Source organism: Colossoma macropomum, unplaced genomic scaffold (assembly GCF_904425465.1).
Source record: "Colossoma macropomum unplaced genomic scaffold, Colossoma_macropomum, whole genome shotgun sequence".
Classification (NCBI taxonomy): domain Eukaryota; kingdom Metazoa; phylum Chordata; class Actinopteri; order Characiformes; family Serrasalmidae; genus Colossoma; species Colossoma macropomum.
This window is the reverse complement of record NW_023494799.1, coordinates 39,493,582-39,513,596: the sequence shown is the minus strand read 5'-3', so window position 1 is coordinate 39,513,596 and position 20,015 is coordinate 39,493,582. Positions and strand designations below refer to the sequence as shown.

The following is a 20,015-nucleotide window of genomic DNA, read 5'->3' as shown; positions in this document are numbered from 1 at the left end:
CGAACTGGACGTCCAAAGCATTTAATACCTCCAAAAGCTACCTCAAATGAAATGGTTATGAATATGAGGCATTGGTTTAGGATAGTTTTGAGAAGGTTGTGGCCAAAGAAAAGTATTTTATCATATTTACCGCTATTTGACTGTGATTAACACTGCATATAGTAGTAAATAGTGTAGTATGTAGTATGTAGTATGTTTGCGTTGGAGACATTGCCACCCCTGGCTCTGTCACCACCACTGCAAAGAACATATACGAGTCAGTAACTTTCCCATCAAACCACTCTGAATGGTACGGAGCCCCGCTGATGACATCCTGTCAAAATAAAAATAATGCGTGGCCACGACTTAGTAAGGCGTGGGAATGAGATGATTAAGTCCTTGCCACAACTTAGTAAAGCGTGGCAACGAGATCCTAACGCGTGGCCACGACTTAGTTACCTATAATCTCGTTCCCACGCCTTACTAAGTCATGGCCACGACTTAATCATGTCATTCCCACACCTTACTAAGTCGTGGCTATGCATTAATTTTATTTATACAGGATGTCATCATCAGGCTCCGTAGGAATGGCGTTGTTTACACCACAGTGATTGAACTGTACAGAAATTTTGAAAAATCGGTGGAATTCCCCTTTAAAAGTGTAACCATGCAGCAGTATAAAACCTATTATTAGATTAATTATAGTGATCATTGGAGATGCAGTGTAAATACACACAAGTCAAAAACGATCCATTTAAGGTCCGCTGAAATCACTTGGATATGGAAATGATGGAGAGCCGCTGAAGACGGGCCTGTTTTCCCCACCTCGGCCTCTAGACGGTGCTGTAGAGCTCCGCCTTGCGCTTACAAAAAAAAGCCCCCAGAACCACAACAACAACATTTCACCTTCTTTTCCTCCTCGTAAGCCAAAATGCTGGAGCCCGTTTGAGCGAGCATGGAGCGCGTTCGCCCGTCGAGTGCAACGACCGTCGGTGGCGACGCGAGCAGACTTTAAAACACAGCCGAAGAAAAAAGAAGGGAGAAAGAAAGGAGAGAGAAAAAGAGCCGAAGCATGGCAGTGCGGGAGGACGGCGAGCTCATCCAGCGCAGCGGTAAGAGCAGGCAGCAGCAGCACGACGGCGCCGCCTCCGCCGCCGAGAGCCTGAGGAACGGCTACGTGAAGGGCTGCGTGACGCCGCTGAGGCAAGACGGCGAGCGCGGGCTGTTGGCTCACGCGTGCCGCCTGTGCGGCGCCTCGGAGCCGCTGCGGGCCTGGGCGGCCTGCGCTGGGGGAGCCCTGGCTGCTCTGGCCGCCGCGTGGCTGCTGGTGACTGCTTCGTCGTCATCGTCTTCGTCGTCAACGTCGCGCTGGAGCTCGGCGGCGACGGCGCTGCGGGCTTTCGCGGCCGACGCATGGCACTCGGCGAGCCCGCTGTTCAGCATCGGCTGTGCCTACTTCTTCCTCACGCTCTACCTGCGGCGGGCCGAGCGGGAGAGCGGCCGCGGCTGGCTGCTCGCTCTGCCCGCGTCCTGCCACCTCGGGGACTGGCTCTTGGCGCGTTTCGTGGAGAACGAGGATACGGAGGAAGAAGCCCAGGTGGTGGCGGCGAGCCGGCTGCCCCTCGCGCTAGCCTGCGCCGGCTTGCTCACGCTGGCACCCGCAGCTCTCCGGCTCCGCCACAGCGTGCTGGCTCTCGCGCTGGCCGCCGCCGCCTGGCTCGTGGCGCTCGGCGGGCTGGGCCGTGTGCCGCCCGCGCTCAGGCCCGCGCTCGCCGCGCTGGCGGGGACGGGAGGCGCCGCGCTCGCGCTCGCCTTCGAGAGGCGCTACCCGGCGCGGCAGGCCATGAGCGCCGCCGGAACTGACGAGAAAGTGCCCGTGGTGCGGCCGCGGAGGAGGTCGAGCTGCGCCGCGCTTGGAGAAGCGGCCAGCGCCTGTTACGGAGGAGCCTGGAAGATGCCTCGCCGGCCTTCGCTGCCGTGCATATCCAGAGAACAGGTAGGGGGTCGAGCCGGGCCGCTTTCCGCGGTGTGTTGGGGTTGTCTTGGCTTGGCACGTGGCAGCGTGGTTGCTGGTATTTGTGCGTCACTATGCGGGAGTTTTTAGTTGTAAGATCTTTTGCTCGCGCTACTGAGCTGAACTTTGGCGCTGGCGTGTGCGTCTGTGTTCACCCCATCATTCTCTGTCTCGGAAAGGGCTTCACGGTGGAATATAACCGATAAGCAGAAGCGGTCATACTTCCATTGGTCCATCTTCATCGCTCCAGTTTGGGCTGCTGGCAAAGCAAAGCACGCTTTTGCTCACTGCTGTATGGCCCAGTGTAGGAGCCGCTTTCTCTGGTGGCTGATAAAGTTGTATTTGCACGACTAGTTATGTCTTCATTATGATTTTGGGGTTCTCCTCTTGGTAAGGGGTTAGGGGTGCATAACTTGTTTTGCATTGATCTTATGCAGACAGTCTGTTTACTTCAGGGTGTTGGAGGGAGTCCTAGGCCAGAAGTGATGCAGGCCAGTAGAAATGAACTGAAGGACTTCAGGAGCTGCAGTCCTTGAGTGAAAATGTGTGCAAAACTGCACTAAACAAACCATCAGTAGTGCACATTACACAAAAAACCCAGGTGGTGAATATGGTCAAGATAAAACATGTTGAATGCTCTGAAACTTTAACACCACAGAATGTATTGGAGCACACGTTTTGGCAGGGTTAGCCAGTGTGCACAGGTTTTATTGTGCTGTTGTGGTTTCACCAGCTTGTAAGAAACAAAGTTGTGAGTTGTGCGAAACACTGATGTTAATTTACTCATTGAGTGAGAAAAAAAACTGTACTATAGGATGTTTGCTGTCTGCAGAAATGACACATTTAGTATAAGGTTAGGCCTGTTTTTGTTTGCTGCTGATAGGCTGAGATTGCCTTTGAATTTGTTGACCAGTCAAGTGTTTAAAAAAAACAAAACAAAAACAAACAAACAAAAAAAAACAGCCCAAAATCAGTGTTGAACTTCCACCAGTGCGCAATGTGTGACTCAGCTCGGCCTCATGGCTCATATTTGTATTAGAGAAAGTTGACCTTGAATCAAAGTCAGCATTGGCTTAGGTCAAGGGTCTCGCTGAAATATCAGAGTCAAGGTTGCCGCTGGTTAGCGCGAATGCAGTCGGTGAGTTTGGCGAGATGCAAATAGGGCAGGGTCCGGGCCAAAGCTCTTACTGACAGCAATCGTGAGTGAAAATGTGAGTGAACCCTGAGTGCTTTCACAATAGCGAGGAGCAGTGAAACTCTCCGTGGTGCTTGTTTGCTTATAAGCTTGTTCACTTGGTGCTCCAAGTGTTTGTGAGTGTGCTGTCGAGTGCAGCCTCGAGTGCACTGTTCCAGCAGTACTCATGAACTGAGGTCTCAGCAAGGCCAGTATTTCTTTCTTTATTTATTTTTTCCCCCTCTTGTTTAGACCTGTATGGAAAAACACTGTACATGATGTACAGTAGTTTGTAAACAGTAACTTTTATGAATTAAATTGGTCTCATTTTTTGTGTAGTTATTTCAGGATGTGCATGTTTTAATGTGAGCTACGATACCATTTTAGAGCCTATAACCATTGCAGAGCCCAAACCGAGCATGTGAGTGGTGGGGGTGGGAATAACCACCTACCCACCCAATTAATAATCTCATTAGAAAGAATGAAAGAATGTGGAGTTTGTCCTTTTTCTTATGCTTCATCTTGTTCATGTAATGTGCCTTGGCTGTTATGAAGTAGGCCTAAGTGGGTATATTTTTCATTAAAAAGTTTCATGTGTAATGTGTGTCACACTCCTTATATACTCATTCCTGGTTCATGTATCATTACTGGGCACGCTCCAGTGTGTAAATGCCCAATAAGCTTCATTCCTCATTTGGATTATTTCACACAGGCCATTGTTTTTAAAGAAAGTGGTGTTGTGTTGTGTCGTGTTGTGTGCGGTGTGTAAGGCCATTTTAAGAATGTGTGGTGGTTATTACTTGTTTTAAGTTATTTGTGTCAGCATAGAAATAAAGAAATAAAGTGTAAAATTGTGATTAAAGTGATGAAAATGACAAAATGAGCCTAAAATGAATTTGCTTCTTGCGAATTTGCTTTCTTTTTTAAGTGCACATGTGTAGTTTTTTGTGTGTGTGTGTGTGTGTGTGTGTGTGTTTATTTATGTACGTTTGTATGTATGTGTTTCTGTTGTCGGAAGAAAACCTTGTATCTCCAAAATGGTAACTTTACAGGAGAAGGAAAAAACCTACACTACTTTTAATGTAAGTCAATGGAGCCACACATTTTTCCAAGTAATTCTGGATCGTTTCTTTTAGTCCATTCATCGTTAAGTTTACACACAATGTGAAGAGCAACAGATATTTTCACATTGTCAAAACCCAAAAAACAACAAAAATGGAGTTACCAGGTTTTCATCCGACAGCAGCTCTATATATATATATATATATATATATGTGCATATATGTGTATGTGCATATATGTGTATGTATATGTGTGTGTGTGTGTGTGTGTGTGTATGTATATATATGGTGTGTGTGTGTGTGTGTGTATATATTATATTACATTTACATATTTATATGTATATATATATATATATATATATATATATATATATATATATATATATATATATATATATAATGTGTGTGTGTGTGTGTGTGTGTGTGTGTGTTATGTAGCTTAGTGTTTGACCACCGAGTGTTGTGTGTTGTTGTGTCTGTACTGACAGATGCTCCTATGTAAAGGTTTTGGTGATGTCCTGGTCAGTGCTTTCTCTCACGTGTGGCCTCATGACTTTTCCACTTGCACAAAGTGAGAAACAGCCCGGCACCTGTGACTCATTGCGTTCGCAGCCCTGCGTTCGTCACAGGCTGAGCTGTGTTTAGAACCAGTGGCAGGATTATGGCGCTTTTAAGGTGGACCCCTCTATGGAGTGGCCAGACTGTTTGAAATGTTTATGTGGCAGAGAACTTTAAATCACGTAAAACCATAACAAAGCCCGATCACTCTTAAACCCGGAGAGAAGGGCCGACAGTATGACGTACAGCTGCTGGTGGCCCTGGCAAAACAATGCCGTCTAAGTTAAGCTGTGGTCAAATTGTTTAGTCACAAATGTGTATTCTGAACCTGTGATGTAATTCATAGAAAATATTATGTCCTTCTGTTGTATCTAATTTTAGGTAAGATTTAAAGGTGGTTGCAGTAGAACCTAAAAGTTCAACCTTGTAACCTAATGGAGTTGCCTTTGTAACCCTTTGCTCTGTTGTAGAGCACATATTGACTTTGTTTTGTTTCCAAAATAAATCAGGTGTCATGTGGAAGTAGGCTTTGGGCATATCCTGCCTTAGGCATAATTCAACATTATCATCAAGTAAATCGTAAATTCCTCCCTCCCTTCATTACTGTTGCTATGGCAACCTGGTAGCATCTGCAGCACTTGTTGTAACAAACTAAAACATTAAGTAGCATGAAGGAAAATTGAGAAACACACAGAGGAGCACAGCTGAAACATTTCATAGTTATATTTTTGTTAGGGATGCATCGATACCAATACTGGTATCAGGCATTTTGCCCGATACTGTGGTCATTTACTCGTACTCATAAAAATTCACCAATACCAACTTTTTGGTACCAGCTGATACCGGGTGATGTAAGTGTACACCGCTGCGCTAATGGACGAACGCAGTGAAGGTGAACACGTATACACAAGTGCAAATTTTCCACAGTTCCCAAGTTTGATGACATTTTAATGGACTTTGCCTCCGTGTGAGCTGGACACAAAGTCGTCCTTCCGTGGACATCGCGCCTATTTTTAGCTTCAGTGCTCAGTGTTAGCAAAGCTGCTCAGTTTCTCAGCATTTCTGCTCAGTACTCAGTGCACAGCATGTTATTTTGAATGAAGCAGCTTTATTCGAAGTTGTCTGTACGCAGCCATGTCTGTAAGGGCTGGGTTTCACATAGCATCAACTGAGCGTATTCATATTGTGTGAAGGTGTCATAGGTGTTGATGATGGTGTATTCAAATGTACAGCGTGACAACAAAACAACAAAACCCACTCTTCTTTATTGCAGCGCAAGTCAATCCATAGCATAGCTTGATACTTCCTTTAAAATTAAAGTTTAAGGATTTAACTGTTAAAGTACATTCCACTCATTTACACAACAACTGCTTCTAAGAAGGTTACTGACTTTAGTCTGTTTGACTGAATAGAATAGCGAGGTATAAACGTTAATATAGTGTTATTTTTATTTATTTATTTTAAAGAGGCTGCAGAGAAACTGCATTGTCCTACCGTGAACGTCACCACATGCTTTTAGCTTCAGTACACAGTCTTAGCTTTATCTGAAGTTGATCATGGACAGAGCTGTCTGTAGAGGCTGTGTTTTGCGTAGAATGGACGGAGCGTTTACGTTTATCAAACGTCTTGGAGTAATAATACTAATCTAGGATCTTTCCTGGAAGAAAACCTCCAAAATAGTAACTTTACAGGAGAAGGAAAAACATACTTTACTTTTAATGTAAGTCAATGGAACCAGACATTTTTCCAAGTTATTTTGGGTCGTTTCTTTTGGTCCATTCATCATGAAATTTACACACAACGTAAAGGGTAACAGGCATTTTCAAATATGTCAAAAACTGAAAAACAAAAAATGGAGATGCAAGGTTTTCTTCCGACAGCAGCGATATGCTTTGTATCTAACGCTGAATAAAATTCCGTGACCTGATCTTAGATCAGCGCTTTTACTCCGAGATGCTTGATCAAAGTGGGCCAGCGTGAGTATTCAGATCGTAGGCTTTGCCCACACGTGACGTACAGCGTGACTCACACAGTGTCTGACTTTAGAAGAAGTTCAGATACAGCTCAACCAGCCAAGACTCAGACATAAAACTCCACACGTGAGCTCCTCGGTTGCGATGGCCACTACGCTACAGAAACTGATGTAGAAAGACAGATGAGGAGTAAAACTTCTGTACAGAACTCTTCTGATGTGGAGCAAAGTCTGCTCTTCTCTACTGCAGCGCTACTCAATCCAAGGTAGCGTTAAATTATATAACACAGCTTGCTAAGCATTCATTTTAAAATCTGCTAAAGTTTATGGTTAACTTGAACTGTTGAACTGCTTAGGTTGCATTTACACTAAAAACTACTTAATGCCAAACAGATTACTCAGTACGGTATCGGACTCGGTGTCATCGAGTACAAAAATATGTACTCGTACTCAGTCTGAAAAAAAAAAACGGTATTGATGCATCCCTGGGTTGGACGATACAGTCTTTCTACAGACCACCACGAATCATTGTACTAAAATGTATACTTGTTAATAGAAAATACAATGTATAAATGTGTTTCTGGAATTCTGGCCACCAATTCTTAATTTTTGCCACAATTTTTTCCGCTGCCATCTGTCCACCTGGGCTGTCAGTAGCCACGTTTACATGCAGCCTAGTAATCCGTTAATAATCAGACTAATAGCTCAATCGGAGTAGAACGCGTCCATGTAAACACTTCAGTCGGAATAGCCTAGTCCGATTGAGGCCATTCGGAACACAGTTTCCATCTGATTGATCAAGGTGGGTAATCCTGTAAATAATCCGTTAAATAGAAGAATAATATCCGTGTAAACGCCTGTATCTGATTACATTCCCTATCGGAAAGTTTAAGTCCGTTCTGATCATGTTCGTCGCGTCATAGTGAAAGTTTATACCGTTCAACATGGCGGAGCAGAAACTGGTCTGCAGAGGAGACGAAGTTTATGCTCTGATCTTTAAAAGACGGCGGTGGGACGGACGTCCAGCTTATGTGTCTCAGAACACGACGTCTTCCTCTCGGCCTTCTTTAACAAGGACATGTGAAGGACGTTTTCCTGAGTCTGACATCATTTTAAAGTAATTAAAAACACAAGCACTGCTCACTGCTGCTCGTCTCACTCTGACTGGACTCACGTGATGCTGGTTGTCATGGTAACGTCTACACTAAGCGGTTCTCTACACGTGTGTGTCATTTTGGATCTGATTTCTTGTGGTGTGAATGTAAATGGAGATTTCCATCAGATTGTTGAGTAGAGCGAGAATAAACATCTCAGCCTTAATCAGAATGTAATCAATCAGATTGGAGAAAACCTTTGCATGTAAACACAGCTAGAGAGGTCTTCTGCATTTTGATCCAGCCCTTTTTTTAGCTTTTAAATTGAAATAAATGCAACACCACTGTACAGATGTTCAGGGTATTATGTGTCCAGATGAACCATTTCTCAGCAACATGTTTCCACCATCTCAGCCAAATCATTCTAACTAATTTCCTTACCAACTGCTAGATTGTTCAGAGACATTTTTCCCTCACTTGACAGGAAGTGGTGCTTAGAGACGGTAGTGATTGACTGAGAGGCGTGTCAGACGATCAACTGGCATGGATCCTAAACTTCTCTGTTCCTCTGAGGAGGCCATGAAAGGTTAAGATGAATACTGTACACAGGACCTTGGGTACTCGTCTCTTTCACTAGCAGTGCTTTGAAAGGGCTTGTTTAGGGTGAGCGAGGGAAATGCTGCCCTTTTTTAGGAACCTGCCGCACTGGAGAGCAAACACTGAAATGTATGAGGTGGGCATTGAAAATGCACTGGTCATAGCAAAGCTTTAGTACTTTAAGGAGGGCAGTCAGGACTCTTTAGGGTCCTTCAACACAGCCAAGTCATTTTTGCAGAACCTCAGGTGAAGTTTGGTTTATTAAAGTACAAGTAAGGAAACTTGTATAGCTTTGTGTTCATTTGTGGTCATTTATGTGACGCCGCTCATATTTATTTTTGTTATATTTGGCATATTTTTTGGGTTAGTAACCATTTAATATTTCAAAATGATTCAGATTTATGAAAGCTGAGTTCTAGTCTTTAGTCAGACAGGCATATATGTAAATTAAACTTTTGTTCGTTGGTTTATTGGTGAGTCCAGTGGCCCTAATCTAACTGTCCCTCTGTTATCAGATTTTTAGACTGAGTTTTTAGGGTTAAGTCTAATCTTACCAGAAGATTTGGGAAGGATGATAAATTTCCAGCGAATTTGTTCTTGAACTTCTAGTCTGTCTTAGGAGCACCTCATAGCTGGGAAGCTGTGATGGAGGGTGCGAGTGATACATGAGAGAAACCAGGCTGTTTTGCAGGTCCTGGAATTGAGCCATCGGCTATTTTTGTCCGATGTTGGACATGTTTGTCATAGCCGCTATGAAAAAGGGCACGTTGGACGAGCTGACATCCTGTGTCATATGATGTTAAACATTTTGGCGCATCTGGAGCTTTTGACTTGGGATTGAAGTCGTGTAAGGTTAGCAAGGGATTTAAGAGCTTTCTTCCTTTAAATTTACAGCCAAATCTTTTTCATGTACTCAAGTCTCTGGCTCCTAGGTCATAATACACTACACACACACACACACACCACACACACACACACACCACACACACACACAGACACACACACACTGATCAGGCATAACATTATGACCACCTCCTTGTTTCTGCGCTCATTGTCCATTTTATCAGCTCCACTTACTATATAGGTGCACTTTGTAGTTCTACAGTTACAGACTGTAGTCCATCTGTTTCTCTGATACTTTGTTAGCCCCCTTTTACCCTGTTCTTCAGTGGTCAGGACCCCCATGGACCCTCACAGAGCAGATACTATTTGGGTGGTGGATCATTCTCAGCACTGCAGTAACACTGGCGTGGTGGTGGTGTGTTAGTGTGTGTTGCGCTGGTCTGAGTGGATCAGACACAGCAGTGCTGCTGGAGTTTTTAATGACTCACAGGGTAGAAGGGGGCTAACAAAGTATCAGAGAAACAGATGGACTACAGTCTGTAACTGTAGAACTACAAAGTGCACCTATATAGTAAGTGGAGCTGATAAAATGGACAATGAGCGTAGAAACAAGGAGGTGGTCAGAACGTTATGACTGATCAGTGTATATCTATGATGCATGTCTCACAGTGTCTGTTGAGGTTTTTAGAATGTCAAAAACTATTTATGTAAAAAAGTTCCTCAGCTAAATTGATTATATGAATAATGAAAGTTGTAGGTGAAAAATTCTGTTGTATCGCAAGTGTATAGTATTTACATCATATTTTCTCAATACACGAAATGCATCACAATATTTCGTTTTCTGAAGTTTGATAAGACGTAGAAAAAAGAGCCAGCGGTGCCAGGTTAAAAAATAGGTGAATAAAATTATTTTTTATTTCATATGATGCACTGTGTCAAGTTAAATCAGGCTACTTATGTTCTCTCTGTAGGAAAACCTACAGTGAGTGCTCTGTGTGTACTAACGATGTCCATGATGTAGACAGAAAAGCGTGTTGTGACGTGGTGTAATTTATCACAATAATCTTAAATATTGTCCTATTGGCCACTTCTGACAATGGTGATTAATCTCAGTAGTGAATAATGTGTTGCTTAGAAGTCTCTAACAGAACAAAAGCCATTTTGCATTTGTTTATTTTATACACCAAAAAAAGTAATTGGAAGAAGAACATGGAGCACACCTGTCATAAACTCTCGTTTATAGATGTGCACTTGTTAAATATGAAGTTGATTTTCAAAATTCAGAAAATACAGTTCTGACTCATGGTCACCTTGTAAAAAAACACCTTATGCAAGACGGGTCTTCAGGTTTTTTTTTGTCCTGGATGAGTGTGTTCAGTGTCCTTAGGACACCGAGAGTTTGTGTGAGCAAATGTAAATGAAAGTTCTGTCATTTACGTCAGAGACGCTTTTAGATGAGCCATTAAGATGTGGAAATGAACAGAGCTCTTTCTGACTGTCAGGTCTTTGAAAGTGTGAGATGTCCTCAGTTGGGAATCCCCTGTTCAGAGGTTACAGATTTGGAAAGATCTGTGTATTATGTATTTATGAAAGAATGAGGAGACTCACAATTCATAATTCATGGAGTGTAATTGGGAGTGGGTGAGATTTGTGTTTCGTGGTAGTTAAGGTATGAGTATGAGTTGACTGGGGCATGGAACCAAATTTGTAAGAAACAACATGCACTTGGGGCGCATAAATACCTTTTTGAGTACATATTTTAGTACTCGCCGATACTGAGTCCTGTATTATAATGAATTACTTAATTCTGAATAGTACTGTAAATGAGTGCAGTGTTTAACAATTAAGCAATAGATTAAGCAATAGAACACAAGAACACTTGTATAAAAGCAATAGACACTCAAGGTCATGTGTTATCGTGAGTAACATCACGGCTGTGATTTGGTCGCCGTAGATGTTATTGGTGATAACACACACAGTTAAATAAATAAAGTAATAAATTAATAAACTGGGTCGTGAACGCGGCGTTTAATATGTTTTAATGTTCGCAGTTCCTTCACCAAATTATAGTTCCTAAACAAGCAGCTTGTTGCTACGTCAGAGTAACGAGCTCCGCCCACTCGCTGCACAGCCGGCAGTTCGTTCTCCAGCTCCTCACACTAAATTCCCAAACTGTCATCACCACTGAGCAGCTTTTCAGTGACAGAAGAACAGCTAAACAACCTGGAATCAGCCAGAAATGAACCCAACACCATTCGCCAAACGTGTAGTCTGATCTTCAGAGTCTGACCAAATCAGACTGAGCCATAAAACTGCCACAATATCAAGTTCAGCTCAGTTTTGTCAGTTTTTGCCAGATCAGTATTAATGTTGTTTTGTTCCAGCCAGTCTGTAAAGCATCTTACAGCCCATTTAGTTTGGCGAATGGTGTTGGGTTCATTTCTGGCTGATTCCAGGTCGTTTAGCTGTTCTGTCACAGCTGCCGACTGAAAAGCTGCTCAGTGGTGATGACAGTTTGGGAATTTAGTGTCGTCTCATCTTCAGAGTCTGACCAAATCGGCTATCGGTCAAATGTGATCTTAAAAGTGTCCATTTTCTGTTTGTGGCAAAGTAAGAAGTAAAAACGTTCAAAGGTCTTGAGTGTCTCCTACAGCGGTCAAAGTTGTTGCTTAGCAACGGCGTCTCAGCGGAGTGATAGTGTTTGTGAGAAACCCGTTATGTTCTGGTGAAATAACAGCACAGCTAGAACGACTCTCAACCAATCAGCTTGTCTGTGTACTCAGACTTCGTTCACTGGCAGGTTGAGTTGTTTGTTAATTAGCGATGCGGTGTACACTGGCCTTACGTCACATGATATTGGTGAGTTTTTGTGAGCATGATTACGAGTAAATGAATGCGGTCTCGGCCCAATACCAGTATTGGTGCTGATGCATCCCTTACAAACACTCACAATGAATGAGACAAAACCCACATTTTGCTTGTCCTAAGGAAAAAGATCATTAGTTCAGAGGATAAAAGGTAAATTGTGTAAATGGTTGCTTTAATTTACACTGAACGAGAGAGAGAGAGAGAGAGAGAGAGAGAGAGAGACAGAGTGTCAACAACACATTGTGACTAATAGGCTCTCCATGAGCAAAAAGTATGATTTGAATACAAAAATTAGTTAATTCATTTTTGTTAAATGTGTTTTTCTAGTCATTCATGTAATTTTGGCAGAGTAGATTCAAGTAAACTAGCCTTTCCCCTCTGCAACAGCGCTTTATTATCCTGATTTAATTTTTGATTTTTTTTAATTATCCTAATTTGTAATTTCCTTTTTATTTTAATGATTTTCACTTTAAATCTATTGTTTTAATTTCTATTCTCCTTTACGTTTTAAATCACTCTTTATTTTCTCATTTGTAAAGCACTTTGAATGACAGCAGCGTATGAGAGATATATAAATAAACCTGCTTTGCCTAAACTCCGCAGAATCTTTCAGTTTTTCTATAGGAAATAAGTTTTGTGCTGCCATCACTGCTGCTGGGTGCTGATTGAGCCGACTCAGCGTATTGGCTGAGTAAAGCAGTTTGCGCTTGCTGAGTGCACTTACATGGACATTAATAATACAATCATTATTTGATCTGCACAGTTGTAGTCAAGTGGTCATGTAAACAACGCACTGCGGTGTCAGATTGAAGCTGTGAGCTGTTAATGTGATATCTTTTAGTTTTTCCTGAGCCCCAGCAGGACCAGACAGGGAAAAAGCCAGTAAACCCCATGGACTTAATTCGACACCACACCTGCACTAAAGTGTCAAGAAAGAAGGAAAGAAAGAAGTGTGTGTGTGTGTGTGTGTGTGTGTGTGTGTGTGTGTGTGTGTGTGTGTGTGTGTGTGTGTGTCCTTTTATAGATGCACATACACTGTGTAGAAGTCTGTTATTGGCTGATTCATGTAGACGCATCCCGTCACATTGGTTTACTGCATGTTAATGCTTTATCCGACTCGCAATTGGTTTGTTTGTTTGTATTCATTTCTAAGGTTATCAGGTCATTTAATGTATTCATTCATGTCCACAAGCTACGAAGTGGAAAGCGTTCCGTTTTAGGCTGTTCTGTGTTGAGGTAAAGAGGGCATTTGTCCAGAAAAAATACAAAGCAAAACAAAATGACCGTTTACAAATTGCAATTAAACATTAAAACACCAGAAGGCCCCCCCCCATTCAATTAGGACCCTCTCACGCACCCCCTCTTGTGTCTGATCAACCCACTACTCCCTTGCAGAACCATTGAAGCAGAAATGATCATTATTGTCACAGTGATATGAACAAAGGCTACTTCTGAAGCAAATTAAAATGCTTCTAAACCGAACTCTGCTGTGTATGTGAGACTCTACATGGCTGGACTGTATTCATGTTCATGAATTAATTATTGTTAGCAGAAACAGCCACTGGTGGACAGGAACAGTGTAATAGTAACAAAGTCCATGTAGTGCCTGAATCCTGTGGGCAGAAGTAGCTGCTGTGGCTTGTTTTCTCTTTGCCGTGGTAACTGACGCATTTGGGTGACGTCTTCACTAGTGAGTTAAGGTATAACGTGAGTTAGGGTTACCAGTGACACCATTGGTTATACCATTCTTTGTCCATCATTATTGGACTCAACTTGGAAATCAAGTCAAGTCAAAGTTTATTTATGTAGCGCTTTTTACAACAGGTGTTGTCACAAAGCAGCTTTACAGAAAAATCCGGGTCCGAGCCCCCATGAGCGTCGCCAATGGAGACAGTGGCAAGGAAAAACTCCCTAAGAGCGAGAGGAAGAAACCTTGAGAGGAACCAAGACTCAGAAGGGGAACCCGTCCTCCTCTGGTCGACACCGGAGAACAAACAGCGTTAGTATAAAATATAATACAAAACGGGGAAAAACAGGCGGAGCAACGGTTAATTAGATCGTTTTAGTTTAAGCAGCAGCATCATCAGGAGGGTCAGTTCATGAGGGTGAGGTTTGCACAGCGTAGTGCAGCGTGAAGCTCAATGGTGGTCAAGCCGGTCCAGAAGGCTGGTGAGCAGTGGCACCACGATCAAGGCAGAAGAAGCAACAGCATCAGACAATTCAGCAATAGAACACAAGAACACTTGTATAAAAGCAATAGACACTCAAGGTCATGTGTTATCGTGAATAACATCAGGGCTGTGATTTGGTCGCCGTAGATCATCACAGCCGTGATGTTATTGGCGATAACACACTCCTCGAGTGTTCTATTGCTTTAATACAACAGTTAAATAAATACAGTAATAAATTAATAAACTGGGCCGTGAACGCGGCGTTTAATATGTTTTAATGTTCGCAGTTCCTTCACCAAATTATAGTTCCTTAACGAGCAGCTTGTTGCTCCGTCAGAGTAACGAGCTCCGCCCACTCGCTGCACAGCCGGCAGTTCGTTCTCCAGCTCCTTACACTAAATTCCCAAACTGTCATCACCACTGAGCAGCTTTTCAGTCAGCAGCTGTGACAGAAGAACAGCTGAACAGCCTGGAATCAGCCAGAAATGAACCCAATACCATTTGCCAAACGTGTAGTCTGATCTTCAGAGTCTGACCAAATCGGACTGAGCCTTAAAGCTGCCGCAATATCAGGTTCAGCTCAGTTTTGTCAGTTTGTGCCAGATCAGTATTAATGTTGTTTTGTTCCAGCCAGTCTGTAAAGCATCTTACAGCCCATTTAGTTTGGCGAATGGTGTTGGGTTCATTTCTGGCTGATTCCAGGTTGTTTAGCTGTTCTTCTGTCACAGCTGCCGACAGGATGGTCAGCCATTCAACTCGGCAAAGAAAGGAAACACACAGAGTCAGTTCTGTAAAGAGGGACTGATCACAGATTACAGGGTTAACAGAGCAGCAGAGACTCCAGCAGGTCTAGTTATTACAGCCCTTTACTAAAAGGGAGAAACCAGAAAGGTAACAGAGACACGAGGCTGCCTGAGATGTCAGCGCCCCTCCACTCCACCGTCAGCAAACCTGAGTGAACCCATGAGGCAGCACCAACACTCCCAGTTTACCATAATACTCTGAACCCCCAGATCTGCACCTTTTATCTAACAGGAGAAACTAGTTATCAAAGGCTCCACTAAACAAGGGGGTTTTAGCCTAGATTTAAAGACTGAGGCTGTGTCTGAGTCCCGAACACTGACTGGAAGATTATTCCAAAGCTGGGGGGCTTTGTATGAGAAGGCTCTCCCCCCGATGTAACTTATAATAATTTTAGGTACTGTTAAGTTACCCACAACGGGGAAATTTCACCTCACATTTAACATCCATCCATGCAGTGAAACACCACATACACACTAGTGAACACACACACTAGGGGCAGTGAGCACACCTGCCCAGAGCGGTGGGCAGCCCTATCCACAGCACCCAGGGAGCAGTTGGGGGTTAGGTGTCTTGCTCAAGGGCCTCTCAGTCACGTACTGTCGGCTCAGAGGATCGAACCGGCGACCTTCCGGTCACAAGGCTGGTTCCCTAACCTCCAGTCCACAACTGCAGCACCTTGTGATCTAAGTAGGCGTGATGGTTCCTAATATGAGAGAAGTTCACTCAGGTGCTGAGGGGCGAGTCCGTTTAGAGCTTTATAGGTCAGTAAAAGAATTTTGTAATTGATGCGAAATTTAAATGGCAGGTTTGATAAAACTGGGCTGATATGGTCAAACTCTTCCTGTGAGACTCTGGCTGCAGCGTTCTGGACTAACTGAAGCTTGTTAAGGCTTTTGCTGGAACATCCAGACAGCAGGGCATTACATTAAAGTGTTGTTCCAGCTCAGATTTGCTCTTCTCGCTCGCCGTTTGAAACAGGTTGACTAATCAGCCATCCAAGATCAGCTGACCAAACCTGCGTGTGTTTTCTTTTTTCTTTCTTTTCCGCAGGTTAAGTCATCCAAGTCATCCAGTTGAGATTACACGCTTGACAGCTTGTTGAACATGGCAACAGTAACCAAGGAAAAGCGTTCTTCTATTGTTATGAGCTTTTAACAATAGAAGAACCCATTTTGGTGCTGTACAGAACCCTTTACAAAAAGGTTCTATATAGAACCATATTTAAACACGTTCTCCATCAGTCTAAAGAACCATATGCAGAGAACTCTTGGTAAAAATGCACAGGTTTACAGCTAGAAATGATGTTAAAACCATGGATTGTGTGAAAAACTACAGTGACTCCATTGGCCGTCTTTTTTATTATTCTTCATGACTCATGATGTGGTGTATCTTGCGGGGCTTTCCTTGGAGTTTAGTGGTCCTACCTCAGGAAGTCACATTTCCTGTAGTTCTGTGAAACTGTCGTGGGACATGAACTGATACTGTTGTCTTAGGGGACATCAGTGCTGAAAGGTCCATTTTTAATTCAAAGTCATTAGATAATAATTACCTCTGTTACTTGTGTTGTTGGAGTGCCATGAAGTAATGGGGTAATTTTAAATTTGAGGCGGTGCCAAATGTAGTAATGGACCAGACATTTGGGCTAATGCTCATATGTAGGGACGTACTGACCCTTGTTCACTATGATCAGAGATACAACTTGTTTACACGTGCAAGTTTTCAAATGTAGGTACTGCATCCAGATGTTGACTGGAAACGAGACCCGCGTGGAGCTGGGCTAAAGCTTTCGCATCGGTAAGCCTGCATTTGGATATGTAGGCGGACTAGAGTTCGCAATAGGAATTTTTAGCACCCGTCATGGTGTCCAGGAATGATGTAGACGAGTGAAACAGTCAGGCAATACTAATTAATACTAATTAATAATAATAATAATTCTTTATCACTTTTTAACGCAAATGTCTTTTTGTTGTAGAACTATTTGCCAATTACCTGCCCCTACGTTACGCTGAAACATCGGCCTGTTTTTGCATGTCAGTCAAACTGTCAAGGAATATTAGTGTTCCGTCTTCATCACTGCTGCCAACATTTATCTGAATAGCCTAGGTACGCTCTTTTAGGACACAACACCCAATCAGAGCACGTTTTAGTAGCATAGACACAAATCAGCTTTTGGTTACGCTTGAACAGCTTTGTTTTAAATCATTTCCAAGATCTTATTTTCTTTTGCAGGGAAATGAAAAAGACAGGAAAACAGAAAATTGTAACTGCAAAGTCTAGGCTGCAGCCGAGGTAGTCAGGTCCTCGGTTGGACTGTCCTATGAAGACTCCTCCTTAGTAGCCTGTTGGTCACACAAATGAATCAGTCCTAACGAGGCTGCGTGGTGACGCCACCAGAGCGGCGCCAAACTCGTGAGAGAAAATGGAGCCGCTGCATTGAGTTTGTTGCTTTTTCTTTTCATCATGGAAACAGATGTTGTTCTTATGAAGTACGATAAACTACACATACATACAAATATGTCTAAATAAAATACAATATATAGGCGATATATACGATATATGAACGAATGCTTTAATTAATCGGTCATTTTATACTTCATAATGTAACGAAGACGAATCCAAAGACGAGAACAACTTACATTTTAAAACAAGCTCTGCTCCAACGGCTTCGTTTTCCGGCATTTTCATGGTGCTGTTTTGTTTTTTCTCCTTTGCGTGATTCGTGCGCAGAGAACTGGGGGCAACTGAAGGCCTGTAAGGATACATCTGATGCGTCCTTCAAATCACTCAGAACGTGGGCTGCATTTCTAGGCTGTATATGAAGGGTCCTACACTTTGGAACGGTCTGCTATGACGTAGCGGCCGAGAAATGCAGCCTAGACTTTGGAAATCATCTACTGTGTTACGCTTAAAAATGTATGAACTTTGGGTAAATGTTGCTGGACACTGTGTCTAACAAGACTCTGATTTGTCGGGCTTGGAGAGGTTTTGTATGATTCTTGTTAGGTGTTCAATTCAATTCGGTTTCACTTTCACAGACATGCTTTAGTTTACAGTGGTAGTGAGGAATTGGTGAATTAGCATTTCGGGTCTGTGTTTGTAGAGCTGCTTTGTGTCGTAGTGCTGTTATGATGTTACTGTGCTGTGCTGTATGTGACCTGTGCTGTATGTGACCTGTGCTGTATGTGACCTGTGCTGTATGTGACCTGTGCTGTGCATTAGCGAACATTTTTTGTTGTTCACTGGTAGTTTTACAACTGCAAATCCTCACACTGTCATATGTGCCCCAAACCTGACTACTGCCTCATGATATTGCTGCTGCCTCGGTAAATAAAAGTGCAGAAAGTTCACTCCTCTGCCTCTCGGTGCTCTAACCAGCTCAAAAAAATTTGAGTGAGATATTAACCAAAAATGTTTTTGTTTGTTGTTTTGTCATTGTATCATGTTGTATCACATCGTAATACTTTTATCGTAATACTTTTCGTATCTTGAGTTTGCTGACGATACCCAGCCTTAGGATAGAGGCAGTGATATTGATATTGATCGCGCATAGGGCACCCGAAATATAGGGTACCGAAAATCATTCCAAAAACGCACCGGCCGAAGCATCTCCACACTACAGAGTACGGAAAAGTCTTAAAAAAAAAAATCACTGCCTGTTTTCGGTATTGGAGTAACTTTACAACTAATGCTAAACAACTCGCTGACGCACAGAAACGACATATTTATCTAGAACACAGCTAGGTAAATATGTCGAAGAGGTCAAAAGTTTGGCTCTACTTTGAAAATGCTACTGAGAACAGTTCCAGGTGCAGCAAGTGCCTTAACATAGTCGCTTCCAAAACAGGTGACACATCAAATCTGATGAAACATTTGATTACATATGGAATTAATCTCCATCAGCAGAACTGCAGAATTTCCGACTGCATGAAGAACAGCAGTGCGTCGCCGCCGGAGAATCTAATATAGAACTCTAATATAGAGGCTAAATATATTACATCCACACCAGTGTTTCCAGTGATAAAATACCATCAGGTTAACAGTTTACTGAGCTCCTTTTTCTCACTTTGCCAGATAAAACTAACACTCATTACTCTGCCGTTAGTCAGCCGTGAAAACCGGTTAGGATTTAGCTAAAACTAGCATGTGTTAGCTAGCTAGCTGGCTACAATTCAGCCACCGTATGAACTTATCTGTAACGTTGATATAATTCATGTTCAGTAGGTTTCATAAATGAGCCCTATAAACTACTTGCATGTCGTTTCGGTGTTGGAGGTGAGGGCTTTGACAGTGTTTGGGCCAGTTTACCAGTTCTACTCACACTAATGCAGCTGCTCACGGAGAAACAGCCCCTTTCACTGTAGCAGAAAAGCTCAGGATGTCAGTTGGGAGGGACGAAGAGCCACAGAGCAGAAACCAGTTTAATTCTTAAAGGACTGCAGCCCTTTTCGACTGCTGAGTCTCCCTGGTTTAGGTAGGACACGCAGATAGATCATTTGTTTTATCCCTCTATGTCAGACCTGTAACGGTGGTTACAGTTGTGTGTTTATGCTTTGTGAAATACGTTTTTCTCTGTGTTTATTTATTTAGAGAGAAGACAAAAGCATCAAATGCAAAGTATCAGCCCCATTCAGATATATGCCGTCAAACACACTAATACCGACTGGTTTGCAGTACAAAAACAAAATTCTAATAATAATTATTCCTTTTATGTATTTTTTGTCACAAGTTATCGAAAAAAGTATCATTTGGTATCGATATCGTATTGGTATTGAACATTTTCAAACGATACGCAGCCCTACTTGCGTACGCGGGCGACATCCAGATGCAGGACGCGTTTGGGTCAGGGACTAAAGTACTACATGGGATTTGATGGTAAATCA

At 42.8% G+C, this 20,015-nt stretch overlaps 1 protein-coding gene across 1 annotated transcript in view; it reads left to right on the top strand.

The window, feature by feature from the left end:
* Positions 1–575: 575 nt before the first annotated feature.
* Positions 576–20,015, top strand: part of pde3b (phosphodiesterase 3B) — a 97,702-nt gene continuing 78,262 nt past the window's right edge. Inside the window, exon 1 of the mRNA XM_036586538.1 lies at positions 576–1,975. Within this exon, the coding sequence (XP_036442431.1) occupies positions 1,052–1,975 (924 nt within the window). The 5' untranslated portion in view covers positions 576–1,051. The remainder of the gene's footprint in view (positions 1,976–20,015) is intronic.